This window comes from Mesoplodon bidens (assembly GCF_964165515.1).
Source record: "Mesoplodon bidens genome assembly, chromosome: 10".
Classification (NCBI taxonomy): Eukaryota; Metazoa; Chordata; class Mammalia; order Artiodactyla; family Ziphiidae; genus Mesoplodon; species Mesoplodon bidens.
In genome coordinates this window covers 83192641-83211647 of record NC_138172.1, presented here as the reverse complement: position 1 = coordinate 83211647, position 19007 = coordinate 83192641, and the positions used below count along the sequence as shown (strand labels likewise).

Sequence of the window (19007 nt, the reverse complement as noted above, 5' to 3'; positions counted from 1 at the left end):
AATTTAGATTTGCTTTTTGGAATTTCCTGGAATTTCTTTCTTCCCCTAATATTTTGATCCTAGGTTGGCTGAATCCGAATATGTGGAACCCACAGATAATGGAGTCTCCTCTGGGGGGAGAAATGAAACAGGGCTGAAGCTGTAACTGGCAAAAAAGCAGCCACTACTCATTTTAGCTGAGAGGGACCTGTTTAGAATTTATGGTTTGCATAGAACCTTGTTTTTGTCTGCACTTACACAAGATTATAGACTCTGTCTTACTTCATCACAGTCACAGATTGGCCTTGTCTGGCATGGGTGTTCTCAGGTTATGCTCAATGTGAGAGCACTATGGCCTAGATGTGAGGGCCAGCCCAGCTCTTAAAAACATCAAGGCCGGACTTCCCTGGTGGCGCAGTGGTTGAGAATCTCCCTGCTAATGCAGGGGACACGGGTTCGATCCCTGGGCGGGGAAGATCCCACATGCCGCGGAGCAACTAAGCCCGTGCACCACAACTACTGAGCCCGTGTGCCTAGAGCCCACATGCTCTGCAACAAGAGAAGCCACTGCAATGAGAAACCCGCACACCGAAACAACGACCCAACACAGCCAAAAGTAAAAACAAATACATTTATTAAAAAGTCAGGAAGTTCCAATGAATCCAAGAGTCACACACAAAAAAGTGACCCAAATATTGATTGTGGTGATTCAACAGGTGTGTACATGTCAAAACTTATCAAAGTGTACACTTTGCAGTTCATTGGCTGTCTATCGTATACGCAGTTTATGGTAACTCAATTACACCTCAGAAAAGCTGTTACTAAAAAAGAAAAAAGAAAAAAGGTGAACTGAAACTCCACCGCACCGTGATTTCTGTTTGTTAGGCTAGAGTTCCTCCTCGTTTACACCTCTACACCTCGGGATTTTGTGACACATCTCAACACTTGACCGACAAGGCCTCTTCCTGAGTCGGTGGACTGCGCCTTTCTGCTCCTAACCAGACATAAGAGGCTGGTACAAGGTAGCATTCAGTTTCTTAAAAAAAGAAAAGAGAAAAGATGACTTCGCTCTTTCATACTAGTCGGAAATTATTATGTTCAGTCCTTAGTCACGCGGCGTCGCGGAGTCACTGGGTTCGGGGCTCCCCAACCGTCATAAACTTGCTGCCGCGACCCGAGTGGGCGGACCCCGCCGCAACCACTCCCCGGAGATGATGGCGCGGCGCGCTCGTGGGCCGTCCGGGGGCGGGGTCGACAGCGCAGGCGTAGAGAGCCCGCCTGGTTCCGGGCACCAAGCTGCCGGAACCGGAAATAGCGCCCGGCGCCGCCAAGAGTGCCGCAACTGCCACCGCGATGCCGAAGGGGCCCAAGCAGCAGCCGCCGGAGCCCGAGTGGATAGGGGACGGAGAGACCACGAGCGCCACAGGTGAGGCTGGTAGGCAGGGAGGGAAGGAGATAAGAAAGAGAAGAAGAGAGAGAAGTGTGTGCGTGTCTTAGGAGAGGGTCACGGGGCGCGAGACTGACCGGGCCGTGCGAGGGCTACTGCGCATGCGTTCAATGGGGCTGGGACGAGTTTGCCCTGGCAGGAGGGTTTTTGGGGTGCCGGCGAAAGAAGAGGTGCCAGGGTGTCAGGCAGGAACTTCAGTAAGACTGATAAAGAGACGAGGAAGAGCGTATGGTACCGAGGGAGAGATGGGGAGAACTGAGAAAGTCCTGTTTTCTTCTCTTTTGGACATCTTCCCCACCACACGGTATTCCACATCCGGCACTTACATATTGATGTAAGCTGTGCCTCGACCTCCTCTCTCTCTCTCTCTCTCTCTCTCTCGCGCGCGCGCGAGAACCCACCCGTGGAACCCATCATCCCACCTGCTTCTTAAGAGAGGATGACTCCCTGCGCTCTTTCGTAAGACACCTTTCTGACTCAACTGGAGCAAGAGCATAGATACTGGGTGTTGGAATGGAGGATTAAGGTTTACTTAAAAGCAGCGGATGTTTATTGAGCACCTGTTTTTAATTATGCAGTGTAAATGCTGTGCTTTGGGGAGGGGAGAAAAAAATACGAAGACATCCTACCAGGCTTGAAGGTACTTCAAGAGGGAGATAAAATGGACACAAGTAATTATAGTAGGTATACAGTGACTAATTTTACAGGCATTTATGGAATGCCTACTTTGTACCCGGTGCTGTGCAGAAGAACTGGAGGTGTAGGGATGAAAGATAAGCCTTACCTATCGAGAAGGGGCGAGTCTAGTGGAGGGGACAGAGCATTAATCAGACAGAGGCTGACAGAGTGTGATGAATGTGTTGAGAATGCTATGGGACTAGAAAAGAGAGGGGCAACATCTATCAGATAGGGCGGGAGTGTCAGCAAAGCCTCCCAGGAATATGTGATAGCCGAGTTCGTTCTTGAAGGATCAGTGTGAGTTAGCAAGGGGAAGAACATCCTAAGCAAGCAGAGGGTGCAGTTAGTGCAGAGGTAGAGATGTAGTTGAGCCTGGCTGGTTCCCAGTATTGTGTGACTAGTGTGATGGGGTTGGAAAGACGTGCGGGAGACAGATAATGAAAGGCTTTATACACTACTCCAAGGAACTTAGCCCTAAAAACATTAAGAAGGAGGACCCATTGAAGTGCATAAGGAATGGTTGGAGGGAGGGAGACCATTTAGGAGGCTCTGGTAATGATCCAGGTGAGAAGTGGTAAGGGAGTAAGCCAGGGCATTGACTGGAACTGGGAACCAGCTAAATCAAGGGAGGAGAATTAAGGCTGACACTCACTTGAATAATGCAGCAGTTAGTAGGCTATTCATTGAAAGCAGTAGTGGGCTGTTGAGTGGGGAGCGGGAAGAGGTAAGGGCAGCTTTTGAATGCTGAGTTGGAGATTTCTGGGGAATTTTAAGAGGAGATGGCAAGGAGAGAGTTTGTTCGGTGGCTGTGGAGAGAGCGCTAGACTAGGAGTAAAGACACAGGTGAGTGTAGTTGTACGGGGCATCCCTTAGAGAGTGTATGCAGATTGAAGCGAAAAGACGTAGAAGGTGAGAACCCAAAAGAACCTCAACAATTAAGGGAAATAAGGTAGAGAAGGAGGCTGAGGAGATGAGACCGAGAAAGGCAAGCAGCCAGAGAAACTAGAGGCAGACCAGCAGCAGCAGGATCCCTGACGCTAAGTAACAACAGGAAAGGAGAATTAAAAGGATGAAGAGGTAGGTAGCATGGAATGTTGCCGAGTAATCAAGCAAAATAAAGACTACAAAGAAACCTTTTTGGGTTGAACAACTAAGGGGACAGTGACAACTTTGAGAAAAGTAGTATTCATTAGAAGATGACAGCTGAATCAGGTTGCAGTATATTCAAAAAGGAACGGGAGATGAGGAGGTGGAGCTAGCGTGGACTGCACTTTTGAGACCCAGTGAAGACAAGGATAGAAACAGTAATTGGGGGAGGAGATTGTAAGGTTACAGAAAGTGCTTTACTTGGCTTTGAAATTAGGAGTCACTTCAGTGATGTACTTACTAAAGGGAGGAGCCATTAGAGGGGGAGATGTGGAGGATACAGCATAGCTTTAGCCACGCTTAGCCTTTTCCTGTTCCTTGCTGATAGTACTTTCTCACACTTGAACCTGTGCGCAGGCTTCTCTCCCTACGGTCAGGAGGTGTGGTTGTGTTAGTCCTTGGAGATACATTAGTGTCTGAGTCACTTCTCAGTGTTGTCAGGGTGAGCTGATCATGTCATTCCTTCTCGTGTACTGCAGTGGGTCCTCCTTCTTAACGGCTTTAGGGTTAGATTCCTTGGAATAGCTTATAAAACCTTTCATTATTTTCTCCTGCACATTTTTTCAGTTCCATCACACTAGTCACCCAATATGGGGATCAGATTTTGAAATGTGTTCAGGATGGAGGTCACAGATTAAGCAAAGACAGGCATAAGCGTGCCTGGGAGTTAACCAAGGAGCGGGGAGAAGCCAGTGTCCAGAACACGGGTATGGATAGGGAAACAGAGATAGCAGACAAGATAGGATGCGCCCTTTTAGTCTGTGCGGCCCCAAGTTATAAGGATTGTCCTTTATTATCTCCAGTTTTTGACACTGTACATGCTCAGTATCTGAATAAATGATTACTCTGGACTAGGTGGAAATCTGGTCTGAGAATATTCAATGTAGTAGATAGCAGAAAGCCTTTGTTTTGGGGTTTTGGGGGGGAAAAAAAACCCCAAGTGATTACCGGAGTGCTTTTGGATAGAATTGGGTAGCAGTGGGTGGATGGGATGGTTGGGAGATGAATGTGATAGTGGACAGGCCTGGGCGTGGAGAGAAGTCACGAGGCTGCTGGCTGCCTCCCAGTCTGATGTGGGAGGGAGTTAGACCTAGTCCCCTGCCTTCGGGGAAATGGGGATGGACAGAAGGGAGAAGCTGGAATTTGTTGAGTCAGTAAACTTTTATTGACTTCTCACTTTGCTCTCTGGGAACACGAGCTAAGTAGTCTCTCAGGTCGCTCTCTAGGATGAAGGACCGATGCCCAGTTAAGTACAACACAGCGTGATTTGTGCTAGAAGTGCTAGTGGAGCAGGTGCGGCATAGACCCAGGTGCTTGTTGACTTACCAGATGGCTGTTTCCATGGCCTGCAGGTTCCAAAAATGACATATCCCCAACAGAATTCATATTTTTGTCCTACCTTTCTCCCCCATGGGTGGTAGGGGTGGGGAGAGGGGTCCTTCTCTTCCAGTATATCCTGCGTTAATCAATGGTACCACTAGCCCAGCTAATTTTGCCAACTAAAAACATTGGAGTCATCTCTGAATACTCTTACTTCTCACCTCTGCCATCACCCTGTGGATTCTCCTTCTCTGCCTCCCACTGCTACCCTAGACCAGCCACCATTGTCTGTCTTGTGGGACAGTGCCAATGTCTAGGGAGCAGTAGTTGAGCTAGAAAAACAGTAAATAGGGTGGGGAGCACTGAGAGCTTGGCAGGAGAGATCAGGGTGCTTTGGAATTTGCAAATCATCATTCATAATGTCTGCTTAACCTTCTAGACAAAGTGGTGAAGAAAGGGAAGAAGGACAGGAAGACCAAAAAGACGGTGAGGAGAGAGGACTGTGGGTGTTTCCGAGCAGAAGGTGGCCCTTTGAAGGCGGTGGGGGCCCAAGGGAGGGGAAGAGGTCTTGTCGGGAGAGGGAGCAAGGTGGGATGGAGTGGAAGGTCCCTGGGCTCGTGTGTGGTGGTGAAGGGCTTGGTTGGTTTCTGAGGCATGTTTACCTAGATCTTAACTCCCGTTTTAGTTCTTCGAAGAGCTGGCAGTAGAAGACAGACAGGCTGGGGAAGAAAAGAAAGTGCTCAAGGAGAAGGAGCAGCAGCAACAGCAGCAGCAGCAGGTACAGGTGTCACAGGACCCACCACTACATGGAGGCATCCATGGATCCGCCAGCCCCTCTGCAGCCCACACTGGTTCACTCAACTGACAGGGCGCTCTCTCTGGAGCAGAGATACAGCAGCGGCCTGGGCTTCATTCTCTCACTGTTTGGCTTTCAGCAGCAAAAAAAGAAGCGAGACACTCGAAAAAGCCGTCGGAAAAAGGATGTGGATGATGACGGAGAGGAGAAGGAGCTCATGGAGCGTCTTAAGAAGCTCTCAGTGCCGGCCAGTGATGAGGAGGATGAGGGTAAATGTCCCGAGGGGACATGGGTACCTGGAACCCTTTAGTCATGAAGAGTCAGGAGCCACATTCCTTGCTTTTGGAGTTGGATTAGATTAAGGAGCAGGACATTGTAATTCTCCTTTCCTGTCTCACCTTCTCCCCTTGTCATTTCAGTACCTGCCCCAGTACCCCGAGGAGGGAAGAAAACCAAGGTAAGCCATCTGTGTGGTAGACAGAGACCCCAGGGGTGCAGCCTTGACCATCCTCCTGACTTCTCTGGCCCTTTCATTCTCCAGGGTGGTAATGTTTTTGCAGCCCTGATTCAGGATCAGAGTGAGGAAGAAGAGGAGGAGGAAGAAAAACATCCTCCTAAGCCAGCCAAGCCAGAAAAAAATCGGATCAATAAGGTGACAGTGGTGGCTCTGCCAGTCACTCCCACCCCGTGTAGCACCTTTGGCCACAGTGTGGTAATTTCCCGGCTTCTTTTCTTGCTTTTCAGCTAGCTCTTCTAGGCCAGTCTTGCTTACACTGTCAAAGTCAGCTGTTTAAAATACTCTTCATCACTCGGAAATTTACAGTGATCCTGTTGCTTTCAAACTCAAAATATAAAACAAAGGCCTTTGGGTCTTTGCCCTTCCACTTGGACCCCTTTGCAGGGTTACTTGGGACTTCTCCATGTATACTTTCCAGATTAGCCTGATCACATCTTGGCATCCAGCTTGACTGTGTGTTGAAACCTTTGTTCTTTATGCCCTCTCTTCCCTCTTCCTAGAACACCTTCACTAAGCCCACATCCATTACCTCATCTCGAGATTGGTCCTCTTGAGGAAGCCCTCCAGTGCTAGGGCCATCTCACCCACGTGGCTCACTTGCCTGTGTAACGGTCCCTTAGCTTTGCTGATATTCTCTAGTCGTCTCTTCACTGTCTTTATCCAGCTGGAGACTAGGGTTTTTCTGGGTCTCATTTTCTCCCTGGCAGACACAGTATAGTTAACTGCTACTCCTAGACTCCCTAGAAACGCTCGTTAAGCTACAATATAGCAAATTAATTTGGTGTGTCTGTGTGTGTCTTCTCCAGGCTGTATCTCAGGAACAACAGCCAGAGCTCAAGGGCAAAAAGGGAAAGGAGGAGAAGTCAAAGGGGAAGGCCAAGGTGAGGGAGTATAGGAAGGAGGAGGGCTGGGTCTCAGGAGTTAGAGCAGTTCATCAGACTTGCTGTCTTTTCCCTGGTAGCCTCAAAATAAATTTGCTGCTCTGGACAATGAAGAGGAGGAGGATGAAGAGGAAATAACAAAAGAGGAGGAACCACCCAAGCAAGGGAAGGAGAAGACCAAAAAGGCAGAGCAGGTTTGTATTTTGGTGTTGGGGGAAGGTGGGCTGAGGGACTAGGACTCTGGCCCTTGGGCAGGGGGCAGGATCTGGGGGTGCTCTTACTCTCCAGAGCAGGAGTTGGCAAACTTTTTTTTTTGTCCCTGCCACGCGGCTTGCGGGATCTTAGTTCCCCAACCAAGGATTGAACCCGGGCCCATGGCACTGAAACCGTGGTGTCCTAACCACTGGACCACCAGGGAAGTCCCAGGCAAACTTCTGTAAAGGGACACATAGTAAATATTTTTGGCTTTGCAGGCCATATTCAATCTCTGATGCATATTCTTCTTCTTTTCTATTTTTGGAAATATTCCTTGAAAGTGTACAAACCGTTCTTAAGCTCAAGGGCCATCATTGGCAACTCCTGATCCAGAGAGGAAATGATGCGGGCGTTAGCCTCAGTCAGTCTGAGTTCTCGCTCTTGCCACTCACTGTGTGACCTTGAGTACATTTTTCCATCTCCTTGGGTCTCAGTTTTCTCATCTGTGTGATCTAGTGATCTCTGAGCTCCCTCGTACCATTAGCACTTGCTAGTTCTGATTTTGCTGGATTTCTCAGTGACTATATGCTAGGGCTTCTAGACCTTTTCCTTGCATGTTAATGTGTAGGCCACTGATACATGAGAAAAAGAACCTCATATAACCCTTAATTACACTGTATCGGCAGTCACATAGTTACAGGTACACATACATTATTACATTTCATACATAAATACTCATACGATTCCTGGTGGCAAAAATGGATCCAGGGCTGCAAGGAGAGCAGGGCGGGTATGAGAATGGGAGCAGATCCACCAGTGTATTTCAGGACCCTGGTGGAGAGAGGGCTGACTGTGGAACTGGGGGTACGTGATGTGAAGTCTGAGTTCTAGAAGGGGTCCCTCATTTTTACCATCCCCTGGTTCTCACAGGGCTCAGAGGAAGAAGGAGAGGAGGAGGAGGAAGAAGGGGAGTCCAAGGCTGATGATCCCTATGCTCACCTTAGCAAGAAGGAAAAGAAGAAACTGAAGAAACAGGTAAAACCCTGCTTGGGTTCTTGGTGGTCAAAGGCGGCAGAATCTGATTTTTTTTTTTTCCCTTAACGCTTAAAGTAGGGGACATGTGGATTAGGGGACAAGAAGGAGCTTTGGGTGCTCTGTCGAGTAGAGCAGTTGGAGTAAGGAAATACTTGCTCTCTGTGAGCCTTGTCTCGGTGTCTGGTGACGTGGGGCTGTATTGTGATGATGGGAAGGTGGCAGGCAATAGCCTCAAATGTGATTTTTCCTTCCTTCTCAGATGGAGTATGAGCGCCAGGTGGCTTCGCTAAAAGCAGCCAATGCTGCTGAAAATGACTTCTCCGTGTCGCAAGCAGAGGTGTCTTCCCGCCAGGCCATGTTAGAAAATGCCTCTGACATCAAGGTAAGGTCTGAGGGGGCCCCTCTACCAGCTCAGCCAGGGACATGCCACTTCTCACCTTCCCCTGAGTGGCCACGGCAACCGAGGAAGTGGGTATGAATGGGAAGTCCATTGGGAAGAAAGCTTGGAGCCGTTCTCTACACCTTGAGTTCTGCCAACTTGAGTGAGAAGATAGAAGAGCCAGCATAAGGGTCCACCCTTGGAGGGAAGCAAGGCGGGACAGGCTGGCCGTGCTTAGGATTTGGAGACTCTGATTAGAGGCAGTGGTTGGGGAAGGGGCTTGTGTGGTGAGAAGAGGGGGCTTCCCTGCAGAGAGAAAGCTGCAGCTGCTGTCTGGAAGGGAGAGTTCTCATGTGCTCGCTCCTTCCCTGACACCTGCAGCTGGAGAAGTTCAGCATCTCCGCCCACGGCAAGGAGCTGTTTGTCAACGCAGACCTGTACATTGTCGCCAGCCGCCGCTATGGGCTGGTGGGACCCAATGGGTGAGGAGAGGAGGGGCTGGAGCTGTGAGAGGGGCGGGGCTGGAAGGAGGAGAGACTTCTCTGAGGTGGCCTGGTCCTAAAAGCTCTCATCCCCTAGCAAGGGCAAGACCACTCTCCTCAAGCACATCGCCAACCGAGCCCTGAGCATCCCTCCCAACATCGACGTGCTGCTCTGTGAACAGGGTGAGGCTGCTGGTGGTAGAGGGGCTTGGTGGAGAGGTGAAACCGAGGGGCCTGAGGGGGGCCACCACTGGGGTACAGGAGCCGACCAAGAATAGAAGAAACCGTGGTTGTAGAGCTGGAAGAAACCTTGTGGGGAGACTGGGGACTGGGAAATGGTGCTAAAGAAGGGGGAGAAGTGATGAGAGACTGGAGAGTATTTTATTTGGAACAAGTACAAAGAGCTGGGCAGGGTCAGGCAGACCAGAAACAGAGCTGCAGGGAAGAGGGAATAGGAGGCTTGGCCCCTGGGGCACCCTGACTTCTCCCCTGCCCCCAGAGGTGGTAGCCGATGAGACGCCGGCCGTGCAGGCTGTTCTCCGAGCCGACACCAAGCGCTTGAAGCTGTTGGAAGAGGAGCGGCAGCTTCAGGGACAGCTGGAGCGGGGCGATGACGCGGCTGCCGAGAGGCTCGAGAAGGTAGAGGAGATGGCGCAGGGGACACGGGCTAACACTGGGGGCTCCTGGGACCTCGCAGCATGTGTCCTCTTCTCCCTCCTCCCAGGTGTATGAGGAATTGCGGGCTACCGGGGCGGCAGCTGCAGAGGCCAAAGCCCGCCGGATCCTGGCCGGTCTGGGCTTTGACCCTGAGATGCAGAATCGACCCACACAGAAGTTCTCGGGGGGCTGGCGCATGCGCGTCTCCCTGGCCAGGTGGGCCCCCCCTCACCACCCTCCCTTCCAGCCTCCGTCCACCAGGGCTCTTTCCCTTCTTCCCGTTCTTCCAAGGCCGTCTTCTCCCTCCCTTACTGTCTGCCTTGTCAGACTCGGGGTCTTTTCTCCCTACCTGGGGATGTATTCTATCTGTCTCCTGCCTGGGAACTATCTAAGGAGAGGTTGGGAAGGAGTGTTCATGGTCTCAGGCTCCACTTACCAGAGGCTTCTCTGGGTTCTCTGAGCAAGGGTCTTCTTCCCCCTGACTCTGCATTCTGCTGCCCTGCCCTCTAGGGCGCTATTCATGGAGCCCACGCTGCTGATGTTGGATGAGCCCACCAACCACCTGGACCTCAACGCTGTCATCTGGCTCAATAAGTGAGTAGCCCTTGATTACAGCCTTTGCATCGTTAGTTCTCATTCTGCCCTCGTTTCCTCTAGCTGGTCTCCACTCGGCCCTTGATACCTCTCACTCCAGCCCCCCCCTTTCACTCCCTGCCCCCATGTTCTGTCTGCTTCCCCTGACTCCACCCTAACCTGGCCATTGTGACATTTCCACTCTCTTCTCTAAAACCCAGCTACCTCCAAGGCTGGCGGAAGACGCTGCTCATCGTCTCCCATGACCAGGGCTTCCTGGATGACGTCTGTACCGATATCATCCATCTTGATGCCCAGCGGCTCCATTACTACAGGGGCAATTACAGTAAGGAGGACCGTTTAGGGGCAAGGAAAGGGGTGGTTCCTCGAGAAAGGCCTGGGAGGGAGGGCCTGTAGGGTTGTGATAATTCTGAGTCTTTCAGAATTCTAGACAACGATGCCTGCCCCCATCCTTCCCTGTCGTGCTGGGGAGAGGGACAACCATCGATGCCCATTCCCCTCTCTTGCCCCAGTGACCTTCAAGAAGATGTACCAGCAGAAGCAGAAGGAACTGCTGAAGCAGTATGAGAAGCAGGAGAAAAAGCTGAAGGAGTTAAAGGCGGGCGGCAAGTCCACCAAGCAGGCGGTGAGCACCTGGGTCTGCCTGGGAGGGGGTCTTCTCCAGAGAAGGAGCAGGACTCGGGCCCTGCCTGCCTTTTGAGGCCTTCTGTGAAGGGTGCGGATGTCTCCTTTCTCCTTCTTCCCCAGGAAAAGCAAACAAAGGAAGCCCTGACTCGAAAGCAGCAGAAGTGCCGGAGAAAAAACCAGGATGAGGAGTCACAGGAGGCCCCCGAGCTCCTGAAGCGCCCCAGGGAGTACACCGTGCGCTTCACGTTCCCTGACCCGCCGCCGCTCAGCCCTCCGGTGCTGGGCCTGCATGGTGAGCGGCTGCGGCCGTACCTTCCCTCCACACCAGGACATTTGGGGCACCCTCTGGGGACTCTGAGGAGAAAATAAAGTGCTTCTTTTCCTGGTCTCTCAGGTGTGACGTTTGGCTATGAGGGGCAGAAACCACTCTTTAAGAATCTGGATTTTGGCATTGACATGGACTCAAGGAGTGAGTTGGCAGGGGAGGCTCAGGAGCCCGGGGGAGAGTCTCTGGGGACCTCGCCTCTTTGACCTCTGTCTTCCTTCTGGCAGTCTGCATCGTGGGCCCTAACGGCGTGGGGAAGAGCACCCTGCTGCTGCTGCTGACAGGCAAGCTGACGCCGGTGAGTCCGGGAGCCGGGAATGGGGGACGGCGACGAGCGAGCGGAAGCGTGAGCACACGGCTGTTCCCCAGAGGCTGCAGCTGGGGGCCCCTCTGTGCCGTGGAGAGTTAAATACAGAACTTGTCATGGATGGTGCGCTTCCTTGAGAGATGCTGTAGAGGAGGACGGTTTGGATCAGGCGGGGAGAAGAGCCAGGAGAAGTGGGGCCGGGCTAGGGGCACGCCTCCCCCCACCACCCCGCCATGTGTTTCAGTTATGCAAGAAATACATGCCCATTGTAGAGTGGTTAGAAATCGCACAAGCCAGGGAATTCCCTGGCAGTCCAGTGGTTAGCACTCGGAGCTGTCATTGCCATGGACCCGGGTTCAATCTCTGGTCGGTGAACTAAGATCCCTCAAGCTGCGCGGCGCAGCTGAAAAAAAAAAGAAAGAAAAAGAAGTTGCCTAAGCCAGAGAAAAATCTAGAGGTAACCTGTATTAATTTTGATGGATTGCTTTCTCCTTTTTTTTTTCCTTTACAAGCGTGCATCTAATTTTTTTAACAGAAGTGGCCTATCGTGTGAATTGTTCTGTAGCCAGCTTTTTCCAGATAATGTACATCAAGCGTTTTTCCATGCCAGTAATCCTACGTGTGCATTCATTTCATATGGATCTACCATAGTTTATTTGATGTCAGTCGTTTAGATTATTTCTGATTTTTCACTAAAGGACAAAACTATAGTAAATAGTCTTATTATACCTGTTCATGAATTTAGTTTTCCTTAGGATAAATTCCCTAGAATTGCTTTGGGGACTTTGTGGCGTTATGTAGTGCTTAGGTGGGTTGTAGCCATCTGTCCGCCCTCCAAGAAAGTGTTGAGAGGGCCCGTTGCCTCACACCCACAGAGAGTAGTCTTCAGAAAGGTGTTCTAGATCCTCCCACAAACTGTCTCTTAATCCCCATCTGAGGTGGAACCCTGAAAACATCTTGCTGGAAGGCGGGGGTGGGGACGGGGGTCCTTTACTTGTGGTCAGTCTGCTCCTGGTTCTGAATCTCTGCTTTCTGTCTCCCCCTCCTTGATTCTCCTCTTGCTTCTGATTTCCTGGGCCTGGCTTGGTCACGTTCAGGAGACGCCCGTGTTCCCTTTCTCACACTCGCTTGTTCCCAGCCCGGTTCTGGTGTTTAGCTCCCCTTCAGAAAAGTTGGGGTGTGGAGCTGCAGCTCCTTTCCCCTTCCCCTTAGCTCCCCCCTTGCTTTTTCCTTGCAGACTCGTGGGGAAATGAGGAAGAACCACCGGCTGGTAAGTGGCTTTGGGAATCAGGGAGTAAGAGGCCGACAGAGGAAGTATGATTTTGACTGACCACCTCCCTCTCCTCTCGGGCAGAAAATTGGCTTCTTCAACCAGCAGTACGCAGAGCAGCTGCGCATGGAGGAGACGCCCACTGAGTACTTGCAGCGGGGCTTCAACCTGCCCTACCAGGATGCCCGCAAATGCCTGGGCCGCTTTGGCCTGGAGAGTCACGCCCACACCATCCAGATCTGCAAACTCTCTGGTACCAGGGGCCAGGGCAGGTGTCCCCGTCCTTAGCCTTCATACCTGCAGACTGTCCCTAGGGGCAGGAGGAAAGAGGAACCGGGACTTGGGGGACCTCACCGCGTGCGCGCATGCGCGCGCACACACATTCAGGGTTTACCTGCAGAAATGTCAGGTGGTGAAAGGTGCGGTGGATCTCCTTTCCCTTTGCTACAGGTGGGCAGAAAGCCCGAGTTGTGTTTGCAGAGCTGGCCTGTCGGGAGCCCGATGTCCTCATCTTGGTGAGTGAGCTGGACTGCAGGGCTGGGGTAAGGGTGACAGAAAGGAAAGGTAAGAGTCGTAACTCTCAGTCACGGGATGCCTCCTCCCCCATAGGACGAGCCCACCAATAACCTGGACATTGAGTCTATCGACGCTCTTGGGGAGGCCATCAACGAATACAAGGGTGGTGAGTCAGCTCAGGGCGCGCCCTCCTCCTCCCCGCCTTGGGGACCGGGCTGTGGTGTCTTTCGGCTGGGCGCCCTCCTCTCAGGTTCTGATTCCCCTCTTCCTCCTTCCTCCCTGCCCTCCATTCTCGCCATCTTTCTTCAAAGCTGTGATCGTCGTCAGCCATGATGCCCGACTTATCACAGAAACCAACTGCCAGCTGTGGGTGGTGGAGGAGCAGAGTGTTAGCCAGATCGACGGTGACTTTGAAGACTACAAGCGAGAGGTGTTGGAGGCCCTGGGTGAAGTCATGGTCCACCGGCCCCGAGAGTGAGCTTTCCTTCCTGGACATCCCCTCGTCTCCTCTCCACTCGGAAGTCTGCTCTGGTCTTCAGCTGGCGCAGTAGCTACTCGGGTACATGAAGGCGGAGCGTGGTCTTGATGTGACCAGGATACCGCTTTGATTGCTTCCTCTTCTCTGAAAGACTTGTCTGATTGCTCTCTTCAGATAACTGAGCTGGCCTTGTCCTTGAAATCCCTCTGTACAAGCAGAGGTGACCTTTGTTACGGGGTTCCATCCAGCCAAGCTCATGTGGCCAGTTGTCTGAGACTCTGTCCTCACTCAGAAGCCTGCGTCTGGCCCGCCTCAAAGCTTCAGGCCCAGCTGCTGCCCTGTTCTGTGAGTGGTGCTGCTTTTTTCTGGTGGATTTAATGCTGACCTGACTGATACCAACAGCTGGTGCAGCTCAGAGCTGGAGGAGAGTTCTGAGGCCTGTGCTGTCACCCAGGATTGGTGCCTGCAGTCTCTAGTCTGGCTGGGGACTTGGGGCCAGGAAAGGAATGCTGCTGAACTCGAATCGCCCTTTACAAGGGGAAGAAATAAAGGAAAGGAGTTGCGCCGCCCTGTCACTGTTTGGAGATTTCGTGGGAGCTGGAACTGTTCTTACTCTTGATTTGCTTTGTTCAGTTTACTAGCAGCGGTTAGTATCCTCTCTTCCCCACCAGTACAGGTGGGTCTAACTTGCAGTCTTACTGCACTTTAGATGGTGCTCACTGTTTAGGAGCCTCCCTCCCTTCCCACAGCCCTTCCGACAAGGACAAGGGAAAGTGAGTCATCCCTTCCAACTAGGACGCTCGGGTTTCTCACTGTCCAAGCTCCGCCCTGGTATCAGGGACCAGAGAGCTGATCCTCCCAAAAGTTACTAAATCAGCCAACATGTACAGCACCGTGCGGTACGCAAGAAGGGAAGAGCCAAGGTCTGTCTTCATGAATAGTCTAGATAGAGAAGACTTAGGAAGTAAGACATGAGTGTATAGCGTGTTACAATTAATTGCCAAATGTGTGGTGCTCTAGATTCTAAGTTGCCTTGAGCTCATAGAGAGAAAGATTATCCAGAACTTGGGTATTTGGTGGGATCACTTGAGGGTGGACTGTGAAAAACAGGATTTTTTTTTAAATTTATTTATTGTTGGCTGCGTTGGGTCTTTGTTGCTGCGCGCAGGCTTTCATTAGTTGCAGCGAGTAGGGGCTACTCTTCATTGTGGTGCGCGGGCTTCTCATTGCAGTGGCTTCTCGTTGCGGAGCACGGGCTCTAGGTGCGCAGGCTTCAGTAGTTGCGGCACATAGGCTCAGTACTTGTGGCTTGTGGGCTCTAGAGCGCAGGCTCAGTAGTTGTAGCGCACGGGGTTAGGTGCTCTGCAGCATGTGGGATCTTCCCGGACCAGGGCTTGAACCAGCATCCCCTGCATTGGCAGGTAGATTCTTAACAACTGCACCACTAGGGAAGTCCCAGGATTTTAGTAATGAGGAGCAGGGAGCCATTTTTGGAACGTAGGAAAAGAGCAGGTCTAAGGCAGATCTAAAGAAGAAAGAACTATTTGAGAGTTAATGAGAGAACATGGCTGGTGTGGCCACTTTTCTTATTAGAGTTAGATTGGAGAGATGGGTTTGGAAAGTAAAACCCAAGTGGTAAGTGGTTGGTTGGTGGTAATTTCAGGTAGTGATGGGTGAGGTGGACTTTAGTGACTTAGGGACGGGCCCCAGAACTTTCGCTGTGGGGATGAGGTAATAAATCCTGAATTCGGATATGAGAGAGAGGTATAGAAGGCAAGGACAGATGGAAAGAGCCAGGTATGGGAGTTGGAGAGAGGATGGTCAGGTGTGTGCAGTTCTGGGGGAAATATGAAGAACCATTTAAGATTTACTAAGTTGGGATGTCTAATTTTGGGAAGTTATTTTCTGGCCAAATAATACTGGACCTCAATTATGAGTTTTACGCTAAAAGTGAAGGTTTGGTGTGAAGATGATTGAAGAGGTGCCATTGGGTACATCTCCAAGTTAGATATAAAGGAACATCCCTCATGGAATTTGAGGGAAAAGCATCAGGGTCTTGTGCCAAGTAAAATGTTACATGTGAAAGTATTCTCCACAATTCCACGAAGTAGGTCTGCCATAGAATAGTGGGAGCAGGCTTCAAGTCCACTACTAATGGGGTGACCTTGGACTTAGCCTCTTGGTACCTGTTTCCTCATTTGTAACATGAAGGTGATAAAAAGCACCTACCTCACAAGGTTATTAAGGGATTAAGTAATTATTTGTGAAGTGCTTTAACTTTTTTTTTTAACTTTTGTTACATGTATTTCATGTACACTCTACACTCTGCACTTAAATTTTTCAGTTCAGTAGTCTAGATGAGATGTTATACAAAATAGCTGGGAATGTTGTTTATAAAATGAACACCAACATTTTGCATTTTAAGTGTTTGATCGCTGATTTCACTACAAATACTTCAGATGCTCCAAAATAACTTCCATCCATGGGCACAAGTTTTATTTCTTTCCTCAATATATATACTATAATAATGCACTTTAAATATGGGCAAAAGAATGCCACTTTTTCAAAAAGAGCAGCATAGAAATGGAACTCGAAAGGAAAAAATTACACATTTACACAGTAGTACAGTATGTGGGTAACCCAAAGCCTGAAAAATGGAATTTAGTTAACAATTAAATATTTTTATTCATGACAGTCTTTGTCACCTACAAATCATGCACTAATGTGGTTCATAATGAGCACCGTAGAAGTGTTTTAAAGATTACTTACTCTTCTCCACACCTTCCTAATGAGGAAACAGACTCAGAGACGCTGACATGCCCATGGTCACCCAGCCTGGAAAGGAGAGTTTCCTGGGATGGGGGCCCTAGTTTTCTGATGCCAGTGCCCTGGGCGTCCTCCCTCATCTGTAGAATATGGACAGGATGACGAAAGGATGAGTCCTTGAGGGGCACGAGAGCCAAGGCAGGACTGTGTTTTAGGAACATGTGAGACGTTTTAGGGAAGACTGTCAGCACTACAGCGGGAAAGATGAAAGTCAGGAAGGAGCCCTGTGGCCGTACACAACTCAGAGGAGGCCTGGGAATGTGAGAAGTTGCCCTTGTGCTGCCGGTGCTGGGGCAGCAGCTGAGACGCTTGAACTGGTGGCTGCTCTAGGGCAGTGGTTCTCAGCGTGTCCTAGACCAGTGGCAGCGGCATCACCTGGAGTTGGTTAGAAGTGCAAAGGTAGGAACTCAGTGGTGCCTTTGGAGTATGTCACAGGAAACATGGTGTTAGGAGAGAAAGGGTAGGGGTCACCTTTAGCTTGAGTGATTAGGGAAGACTTCTCAGAGGAAGTGACATTAATTAAAACCAAGGCCTGTAGGTGGAGAAGGAACCAACTAGATGGGTGAGAAAGAGCCTTCAGGAAGGCACCAGAATGTGCAGAGGCTCAGAAGCTGGAAAGAGCTTGACTTGGTCAGGAACATGGCTTGAGCTTAGAGCTTGAGCAGTGGCCAGGACACATGGGGTCTTATAAACGTTGATAGGGAGTTGGGATATGGTTCTAGGAGTAATAGAAGGCAGTGTGTACGCAGGAGTGTGAATTGACCTGGTTTTCATTTTCACAAAATTGCTCTGGCTGCTAGGTGAAGAGTGGTGGGTGGGAGGGAGACAGGGAGAGGAGATGCCAGGAGAGGCGAGCAGGAGGAGATATCCTCCTTCCTCTAAGAAAGGAAAGGAGATAATGTAGACTCATATTTTCAGGTGAAGAGAAGGGGAAATGGTGCTCACATAGGATGGGGCTCACTTTCTCAGGAGATTTGGTGCCAGAGAAGGGAGAGGAGTTAGGACTTGCCAGGCAGCAGTGAATGTTGAGTCAGTGCTAGTAATTTGTACTGGGCCAAGATGGTAGGATTTCGTGGTTTTTCAACGTTATGCTTACTGCCTGGGAGCAGGAATGGGAGAAATAGAATAATGGTGATTCAGAATTGGAGATTGCACTGGTGTGCTTGGGGAAGGGTTGGCAGAGAAGTCAAAAGTTAATAGGTTATTTAGGGGTGGGGGTGGAAATGGAATAAGGAAGAAGAGACCAACAGAAGCGGTCGGGAGAGGTGTGCTTGCAAGGCTTGGTGAAGAAACAGAAATGGGTCAGTGGGTACAGTGAAATGGATGAGATGCTCAAATTGTCTCCCTGCCTAAAAAAAAAAAAAAAAAAAAAGGAAAATCGTTGTAACAGGTAATTTGGATTTTCATGGAGAATTTGAAAGAAAATGGCTGAACTCATTTTTAAATTAAAATAGAAAAAATTAAGCTCTCTGTAAAGGTTCTTGTGGCCTGTTGCAGGAGGTGGAGGGAGGAAGGTGAGAAGCAGGCAGTAGATGGAACCAGAAAGAACGAAACACAAGAATTTAAAAAAAAATTATTTTTGGCTGCGTTGCGTCCTCATTGCTGCGCACAGGCTTTCTCTAGTTGTGGCGAGCGGGGGCTACTCTTCATTGCAGTGTGCAGGCTTCTCATCGTGGTGGCTTGTCATTGCAGAGCCTGGGCTCTAGGCGCACAGGCTCAGTAGTTGTGGCTCGCGGGCTCTAGAGCACAGGCTCCATAGTTGTGGCGCATGGGCTTAGTTGCTCCGCGGCATGTGGGATCTTCCCAGACCAGGGCTTGAACCTGTGTCCCCTGCATTGGCAGGTGGATTCTTAACCACTGCGCCACCAGGGAAGCCCAAGTTAAAGAATTTTTAACTTTTTTTCACTTGAGTTGTGGACTTCGTTGGTATTTCACCTCTCAGCTTGGCCCTTAGATTACATCTTTTCAGGACCTCTCCGAGTGTGAAGAACAACAGTAGGCTGACTGAACACCCTCTTTCCAGAGAAGGGGCAAAAGGGAAGATAAAATTAGCACCACTGACCTAAGTGTAGGTAGGGCCTGTGAGGTTTAGGAAGTTGCTCCCCTCTTGTGGCCAATCCTGGAAACAACAGCCAAGAAACGTGTTTTAGGGCCCTGTCTTTTCAGTGTTTTCCAGATCAGCAGTCAGCAACACCTGGGAACTTGTTAGATATGCAAAATCTCGGAATTCATCCCAGACCTGCTGAATCAGAAAATTTGCTGAACCCCACCCCTAATCTCTTTTAAAGGCCCTTCAGATGATTCTGATGAACGCTGCAAGTTTGGAAACCACCATTCTCAACCTATACCCCAATATCCCTACCCTCCCTTTCCCTCTCCCCCCAGAATGTAATCTCCTAATTTCTGATTATGAGAATAGCAGAGCTTCCTATTTAAAGTTAATCCTCTCGCTCCATGTTCTGGACTCCAAAACCTCCTGTCTCCCCAGGAATCTTTCTTTTTTTTAAATACACTTTTTTTGGCCATGCCGCACAGCTTGCAGGATCTTAGTT

At 50.2% G+C, this 19007-nt stretch overlaps 1 protein-coding gene across 2 annotated transcripts; it reads left to right on the top strand.

The window, feature by feature from the left end:
- The first annotated feature begins 1268 nt into the window (after positions 1-1268).
- ABCF1 (ATP binding cassette subfamily F member 1) lies at positions 1269-14219 on the top strand. 2 transcript variants are annotated; one of them, XM_081245898.1, is made up of 25 exons: positions 1269-1405; positions 5010-5056; positions 5256-5348; positions 5509-5635; positions 5786-5823; positions 5908-6018; positions 6690-6764; positions 6845-6958; positions 7890-7994; positions 8254-8376; positions 8755-8855; positions 8953-9038; positions 9355-9494; positions 9580-9728; positions 10023-10106; positions 10307-10431; positions 10619-10731; positions 10854-11025; positions 11128-11202; positions 11286-11356; positions 12603-12635; positions 12720-12888; positions 13086-13150; positions 13245-13317; positions 13463-14219. In XM_081245898.1, exons 1-25 carry the CDS (start codon positions 1333-1335, stop codon positions 13627-13629), a joined length of 2529 nt encoding a protein of 842 aa, XP_081102024.1. In that variant the 5' UTR covers positions 1269-1332; the 3' UTR covers positions 13630-14219. The 2 variants fall into 2 exon arrangements, with proteins under 2 accessions (XP_081102024.1, XP_081102023.1); XM_081245897.1 differs by having other exon boundaries at positions 5506-5635.
- The last annotated feature ends 4788 nt before the right edge of the window (positions 14220-19007 follow it).

Bases quoted from the DNA above. Each gene is read 5' to 3' on its own strand.
- ABCF1 (XM_081245897.1), top strand. From the start codon at position 1,333: ATGCCGAAGGGGCCCAAGCAGCAGCCGCCGGAGCCCGAGTGGATAGGG. The intron at 9,729-10,022 runs GTGGGCCCCCCC...CCTGCCCTCTAG, and splicing joins ATGCGCGTCTCCCTGGCCAG to GGCGCTATTCATGGAGCCCA. The intron at 10,732-10,853 runs GTGAGCACCTGG...CTTCTTCCCCAG, and splicing joins GCAAGTCCACCAAGCAGGCG to GAAAAGCAAACAAAGGAAGC.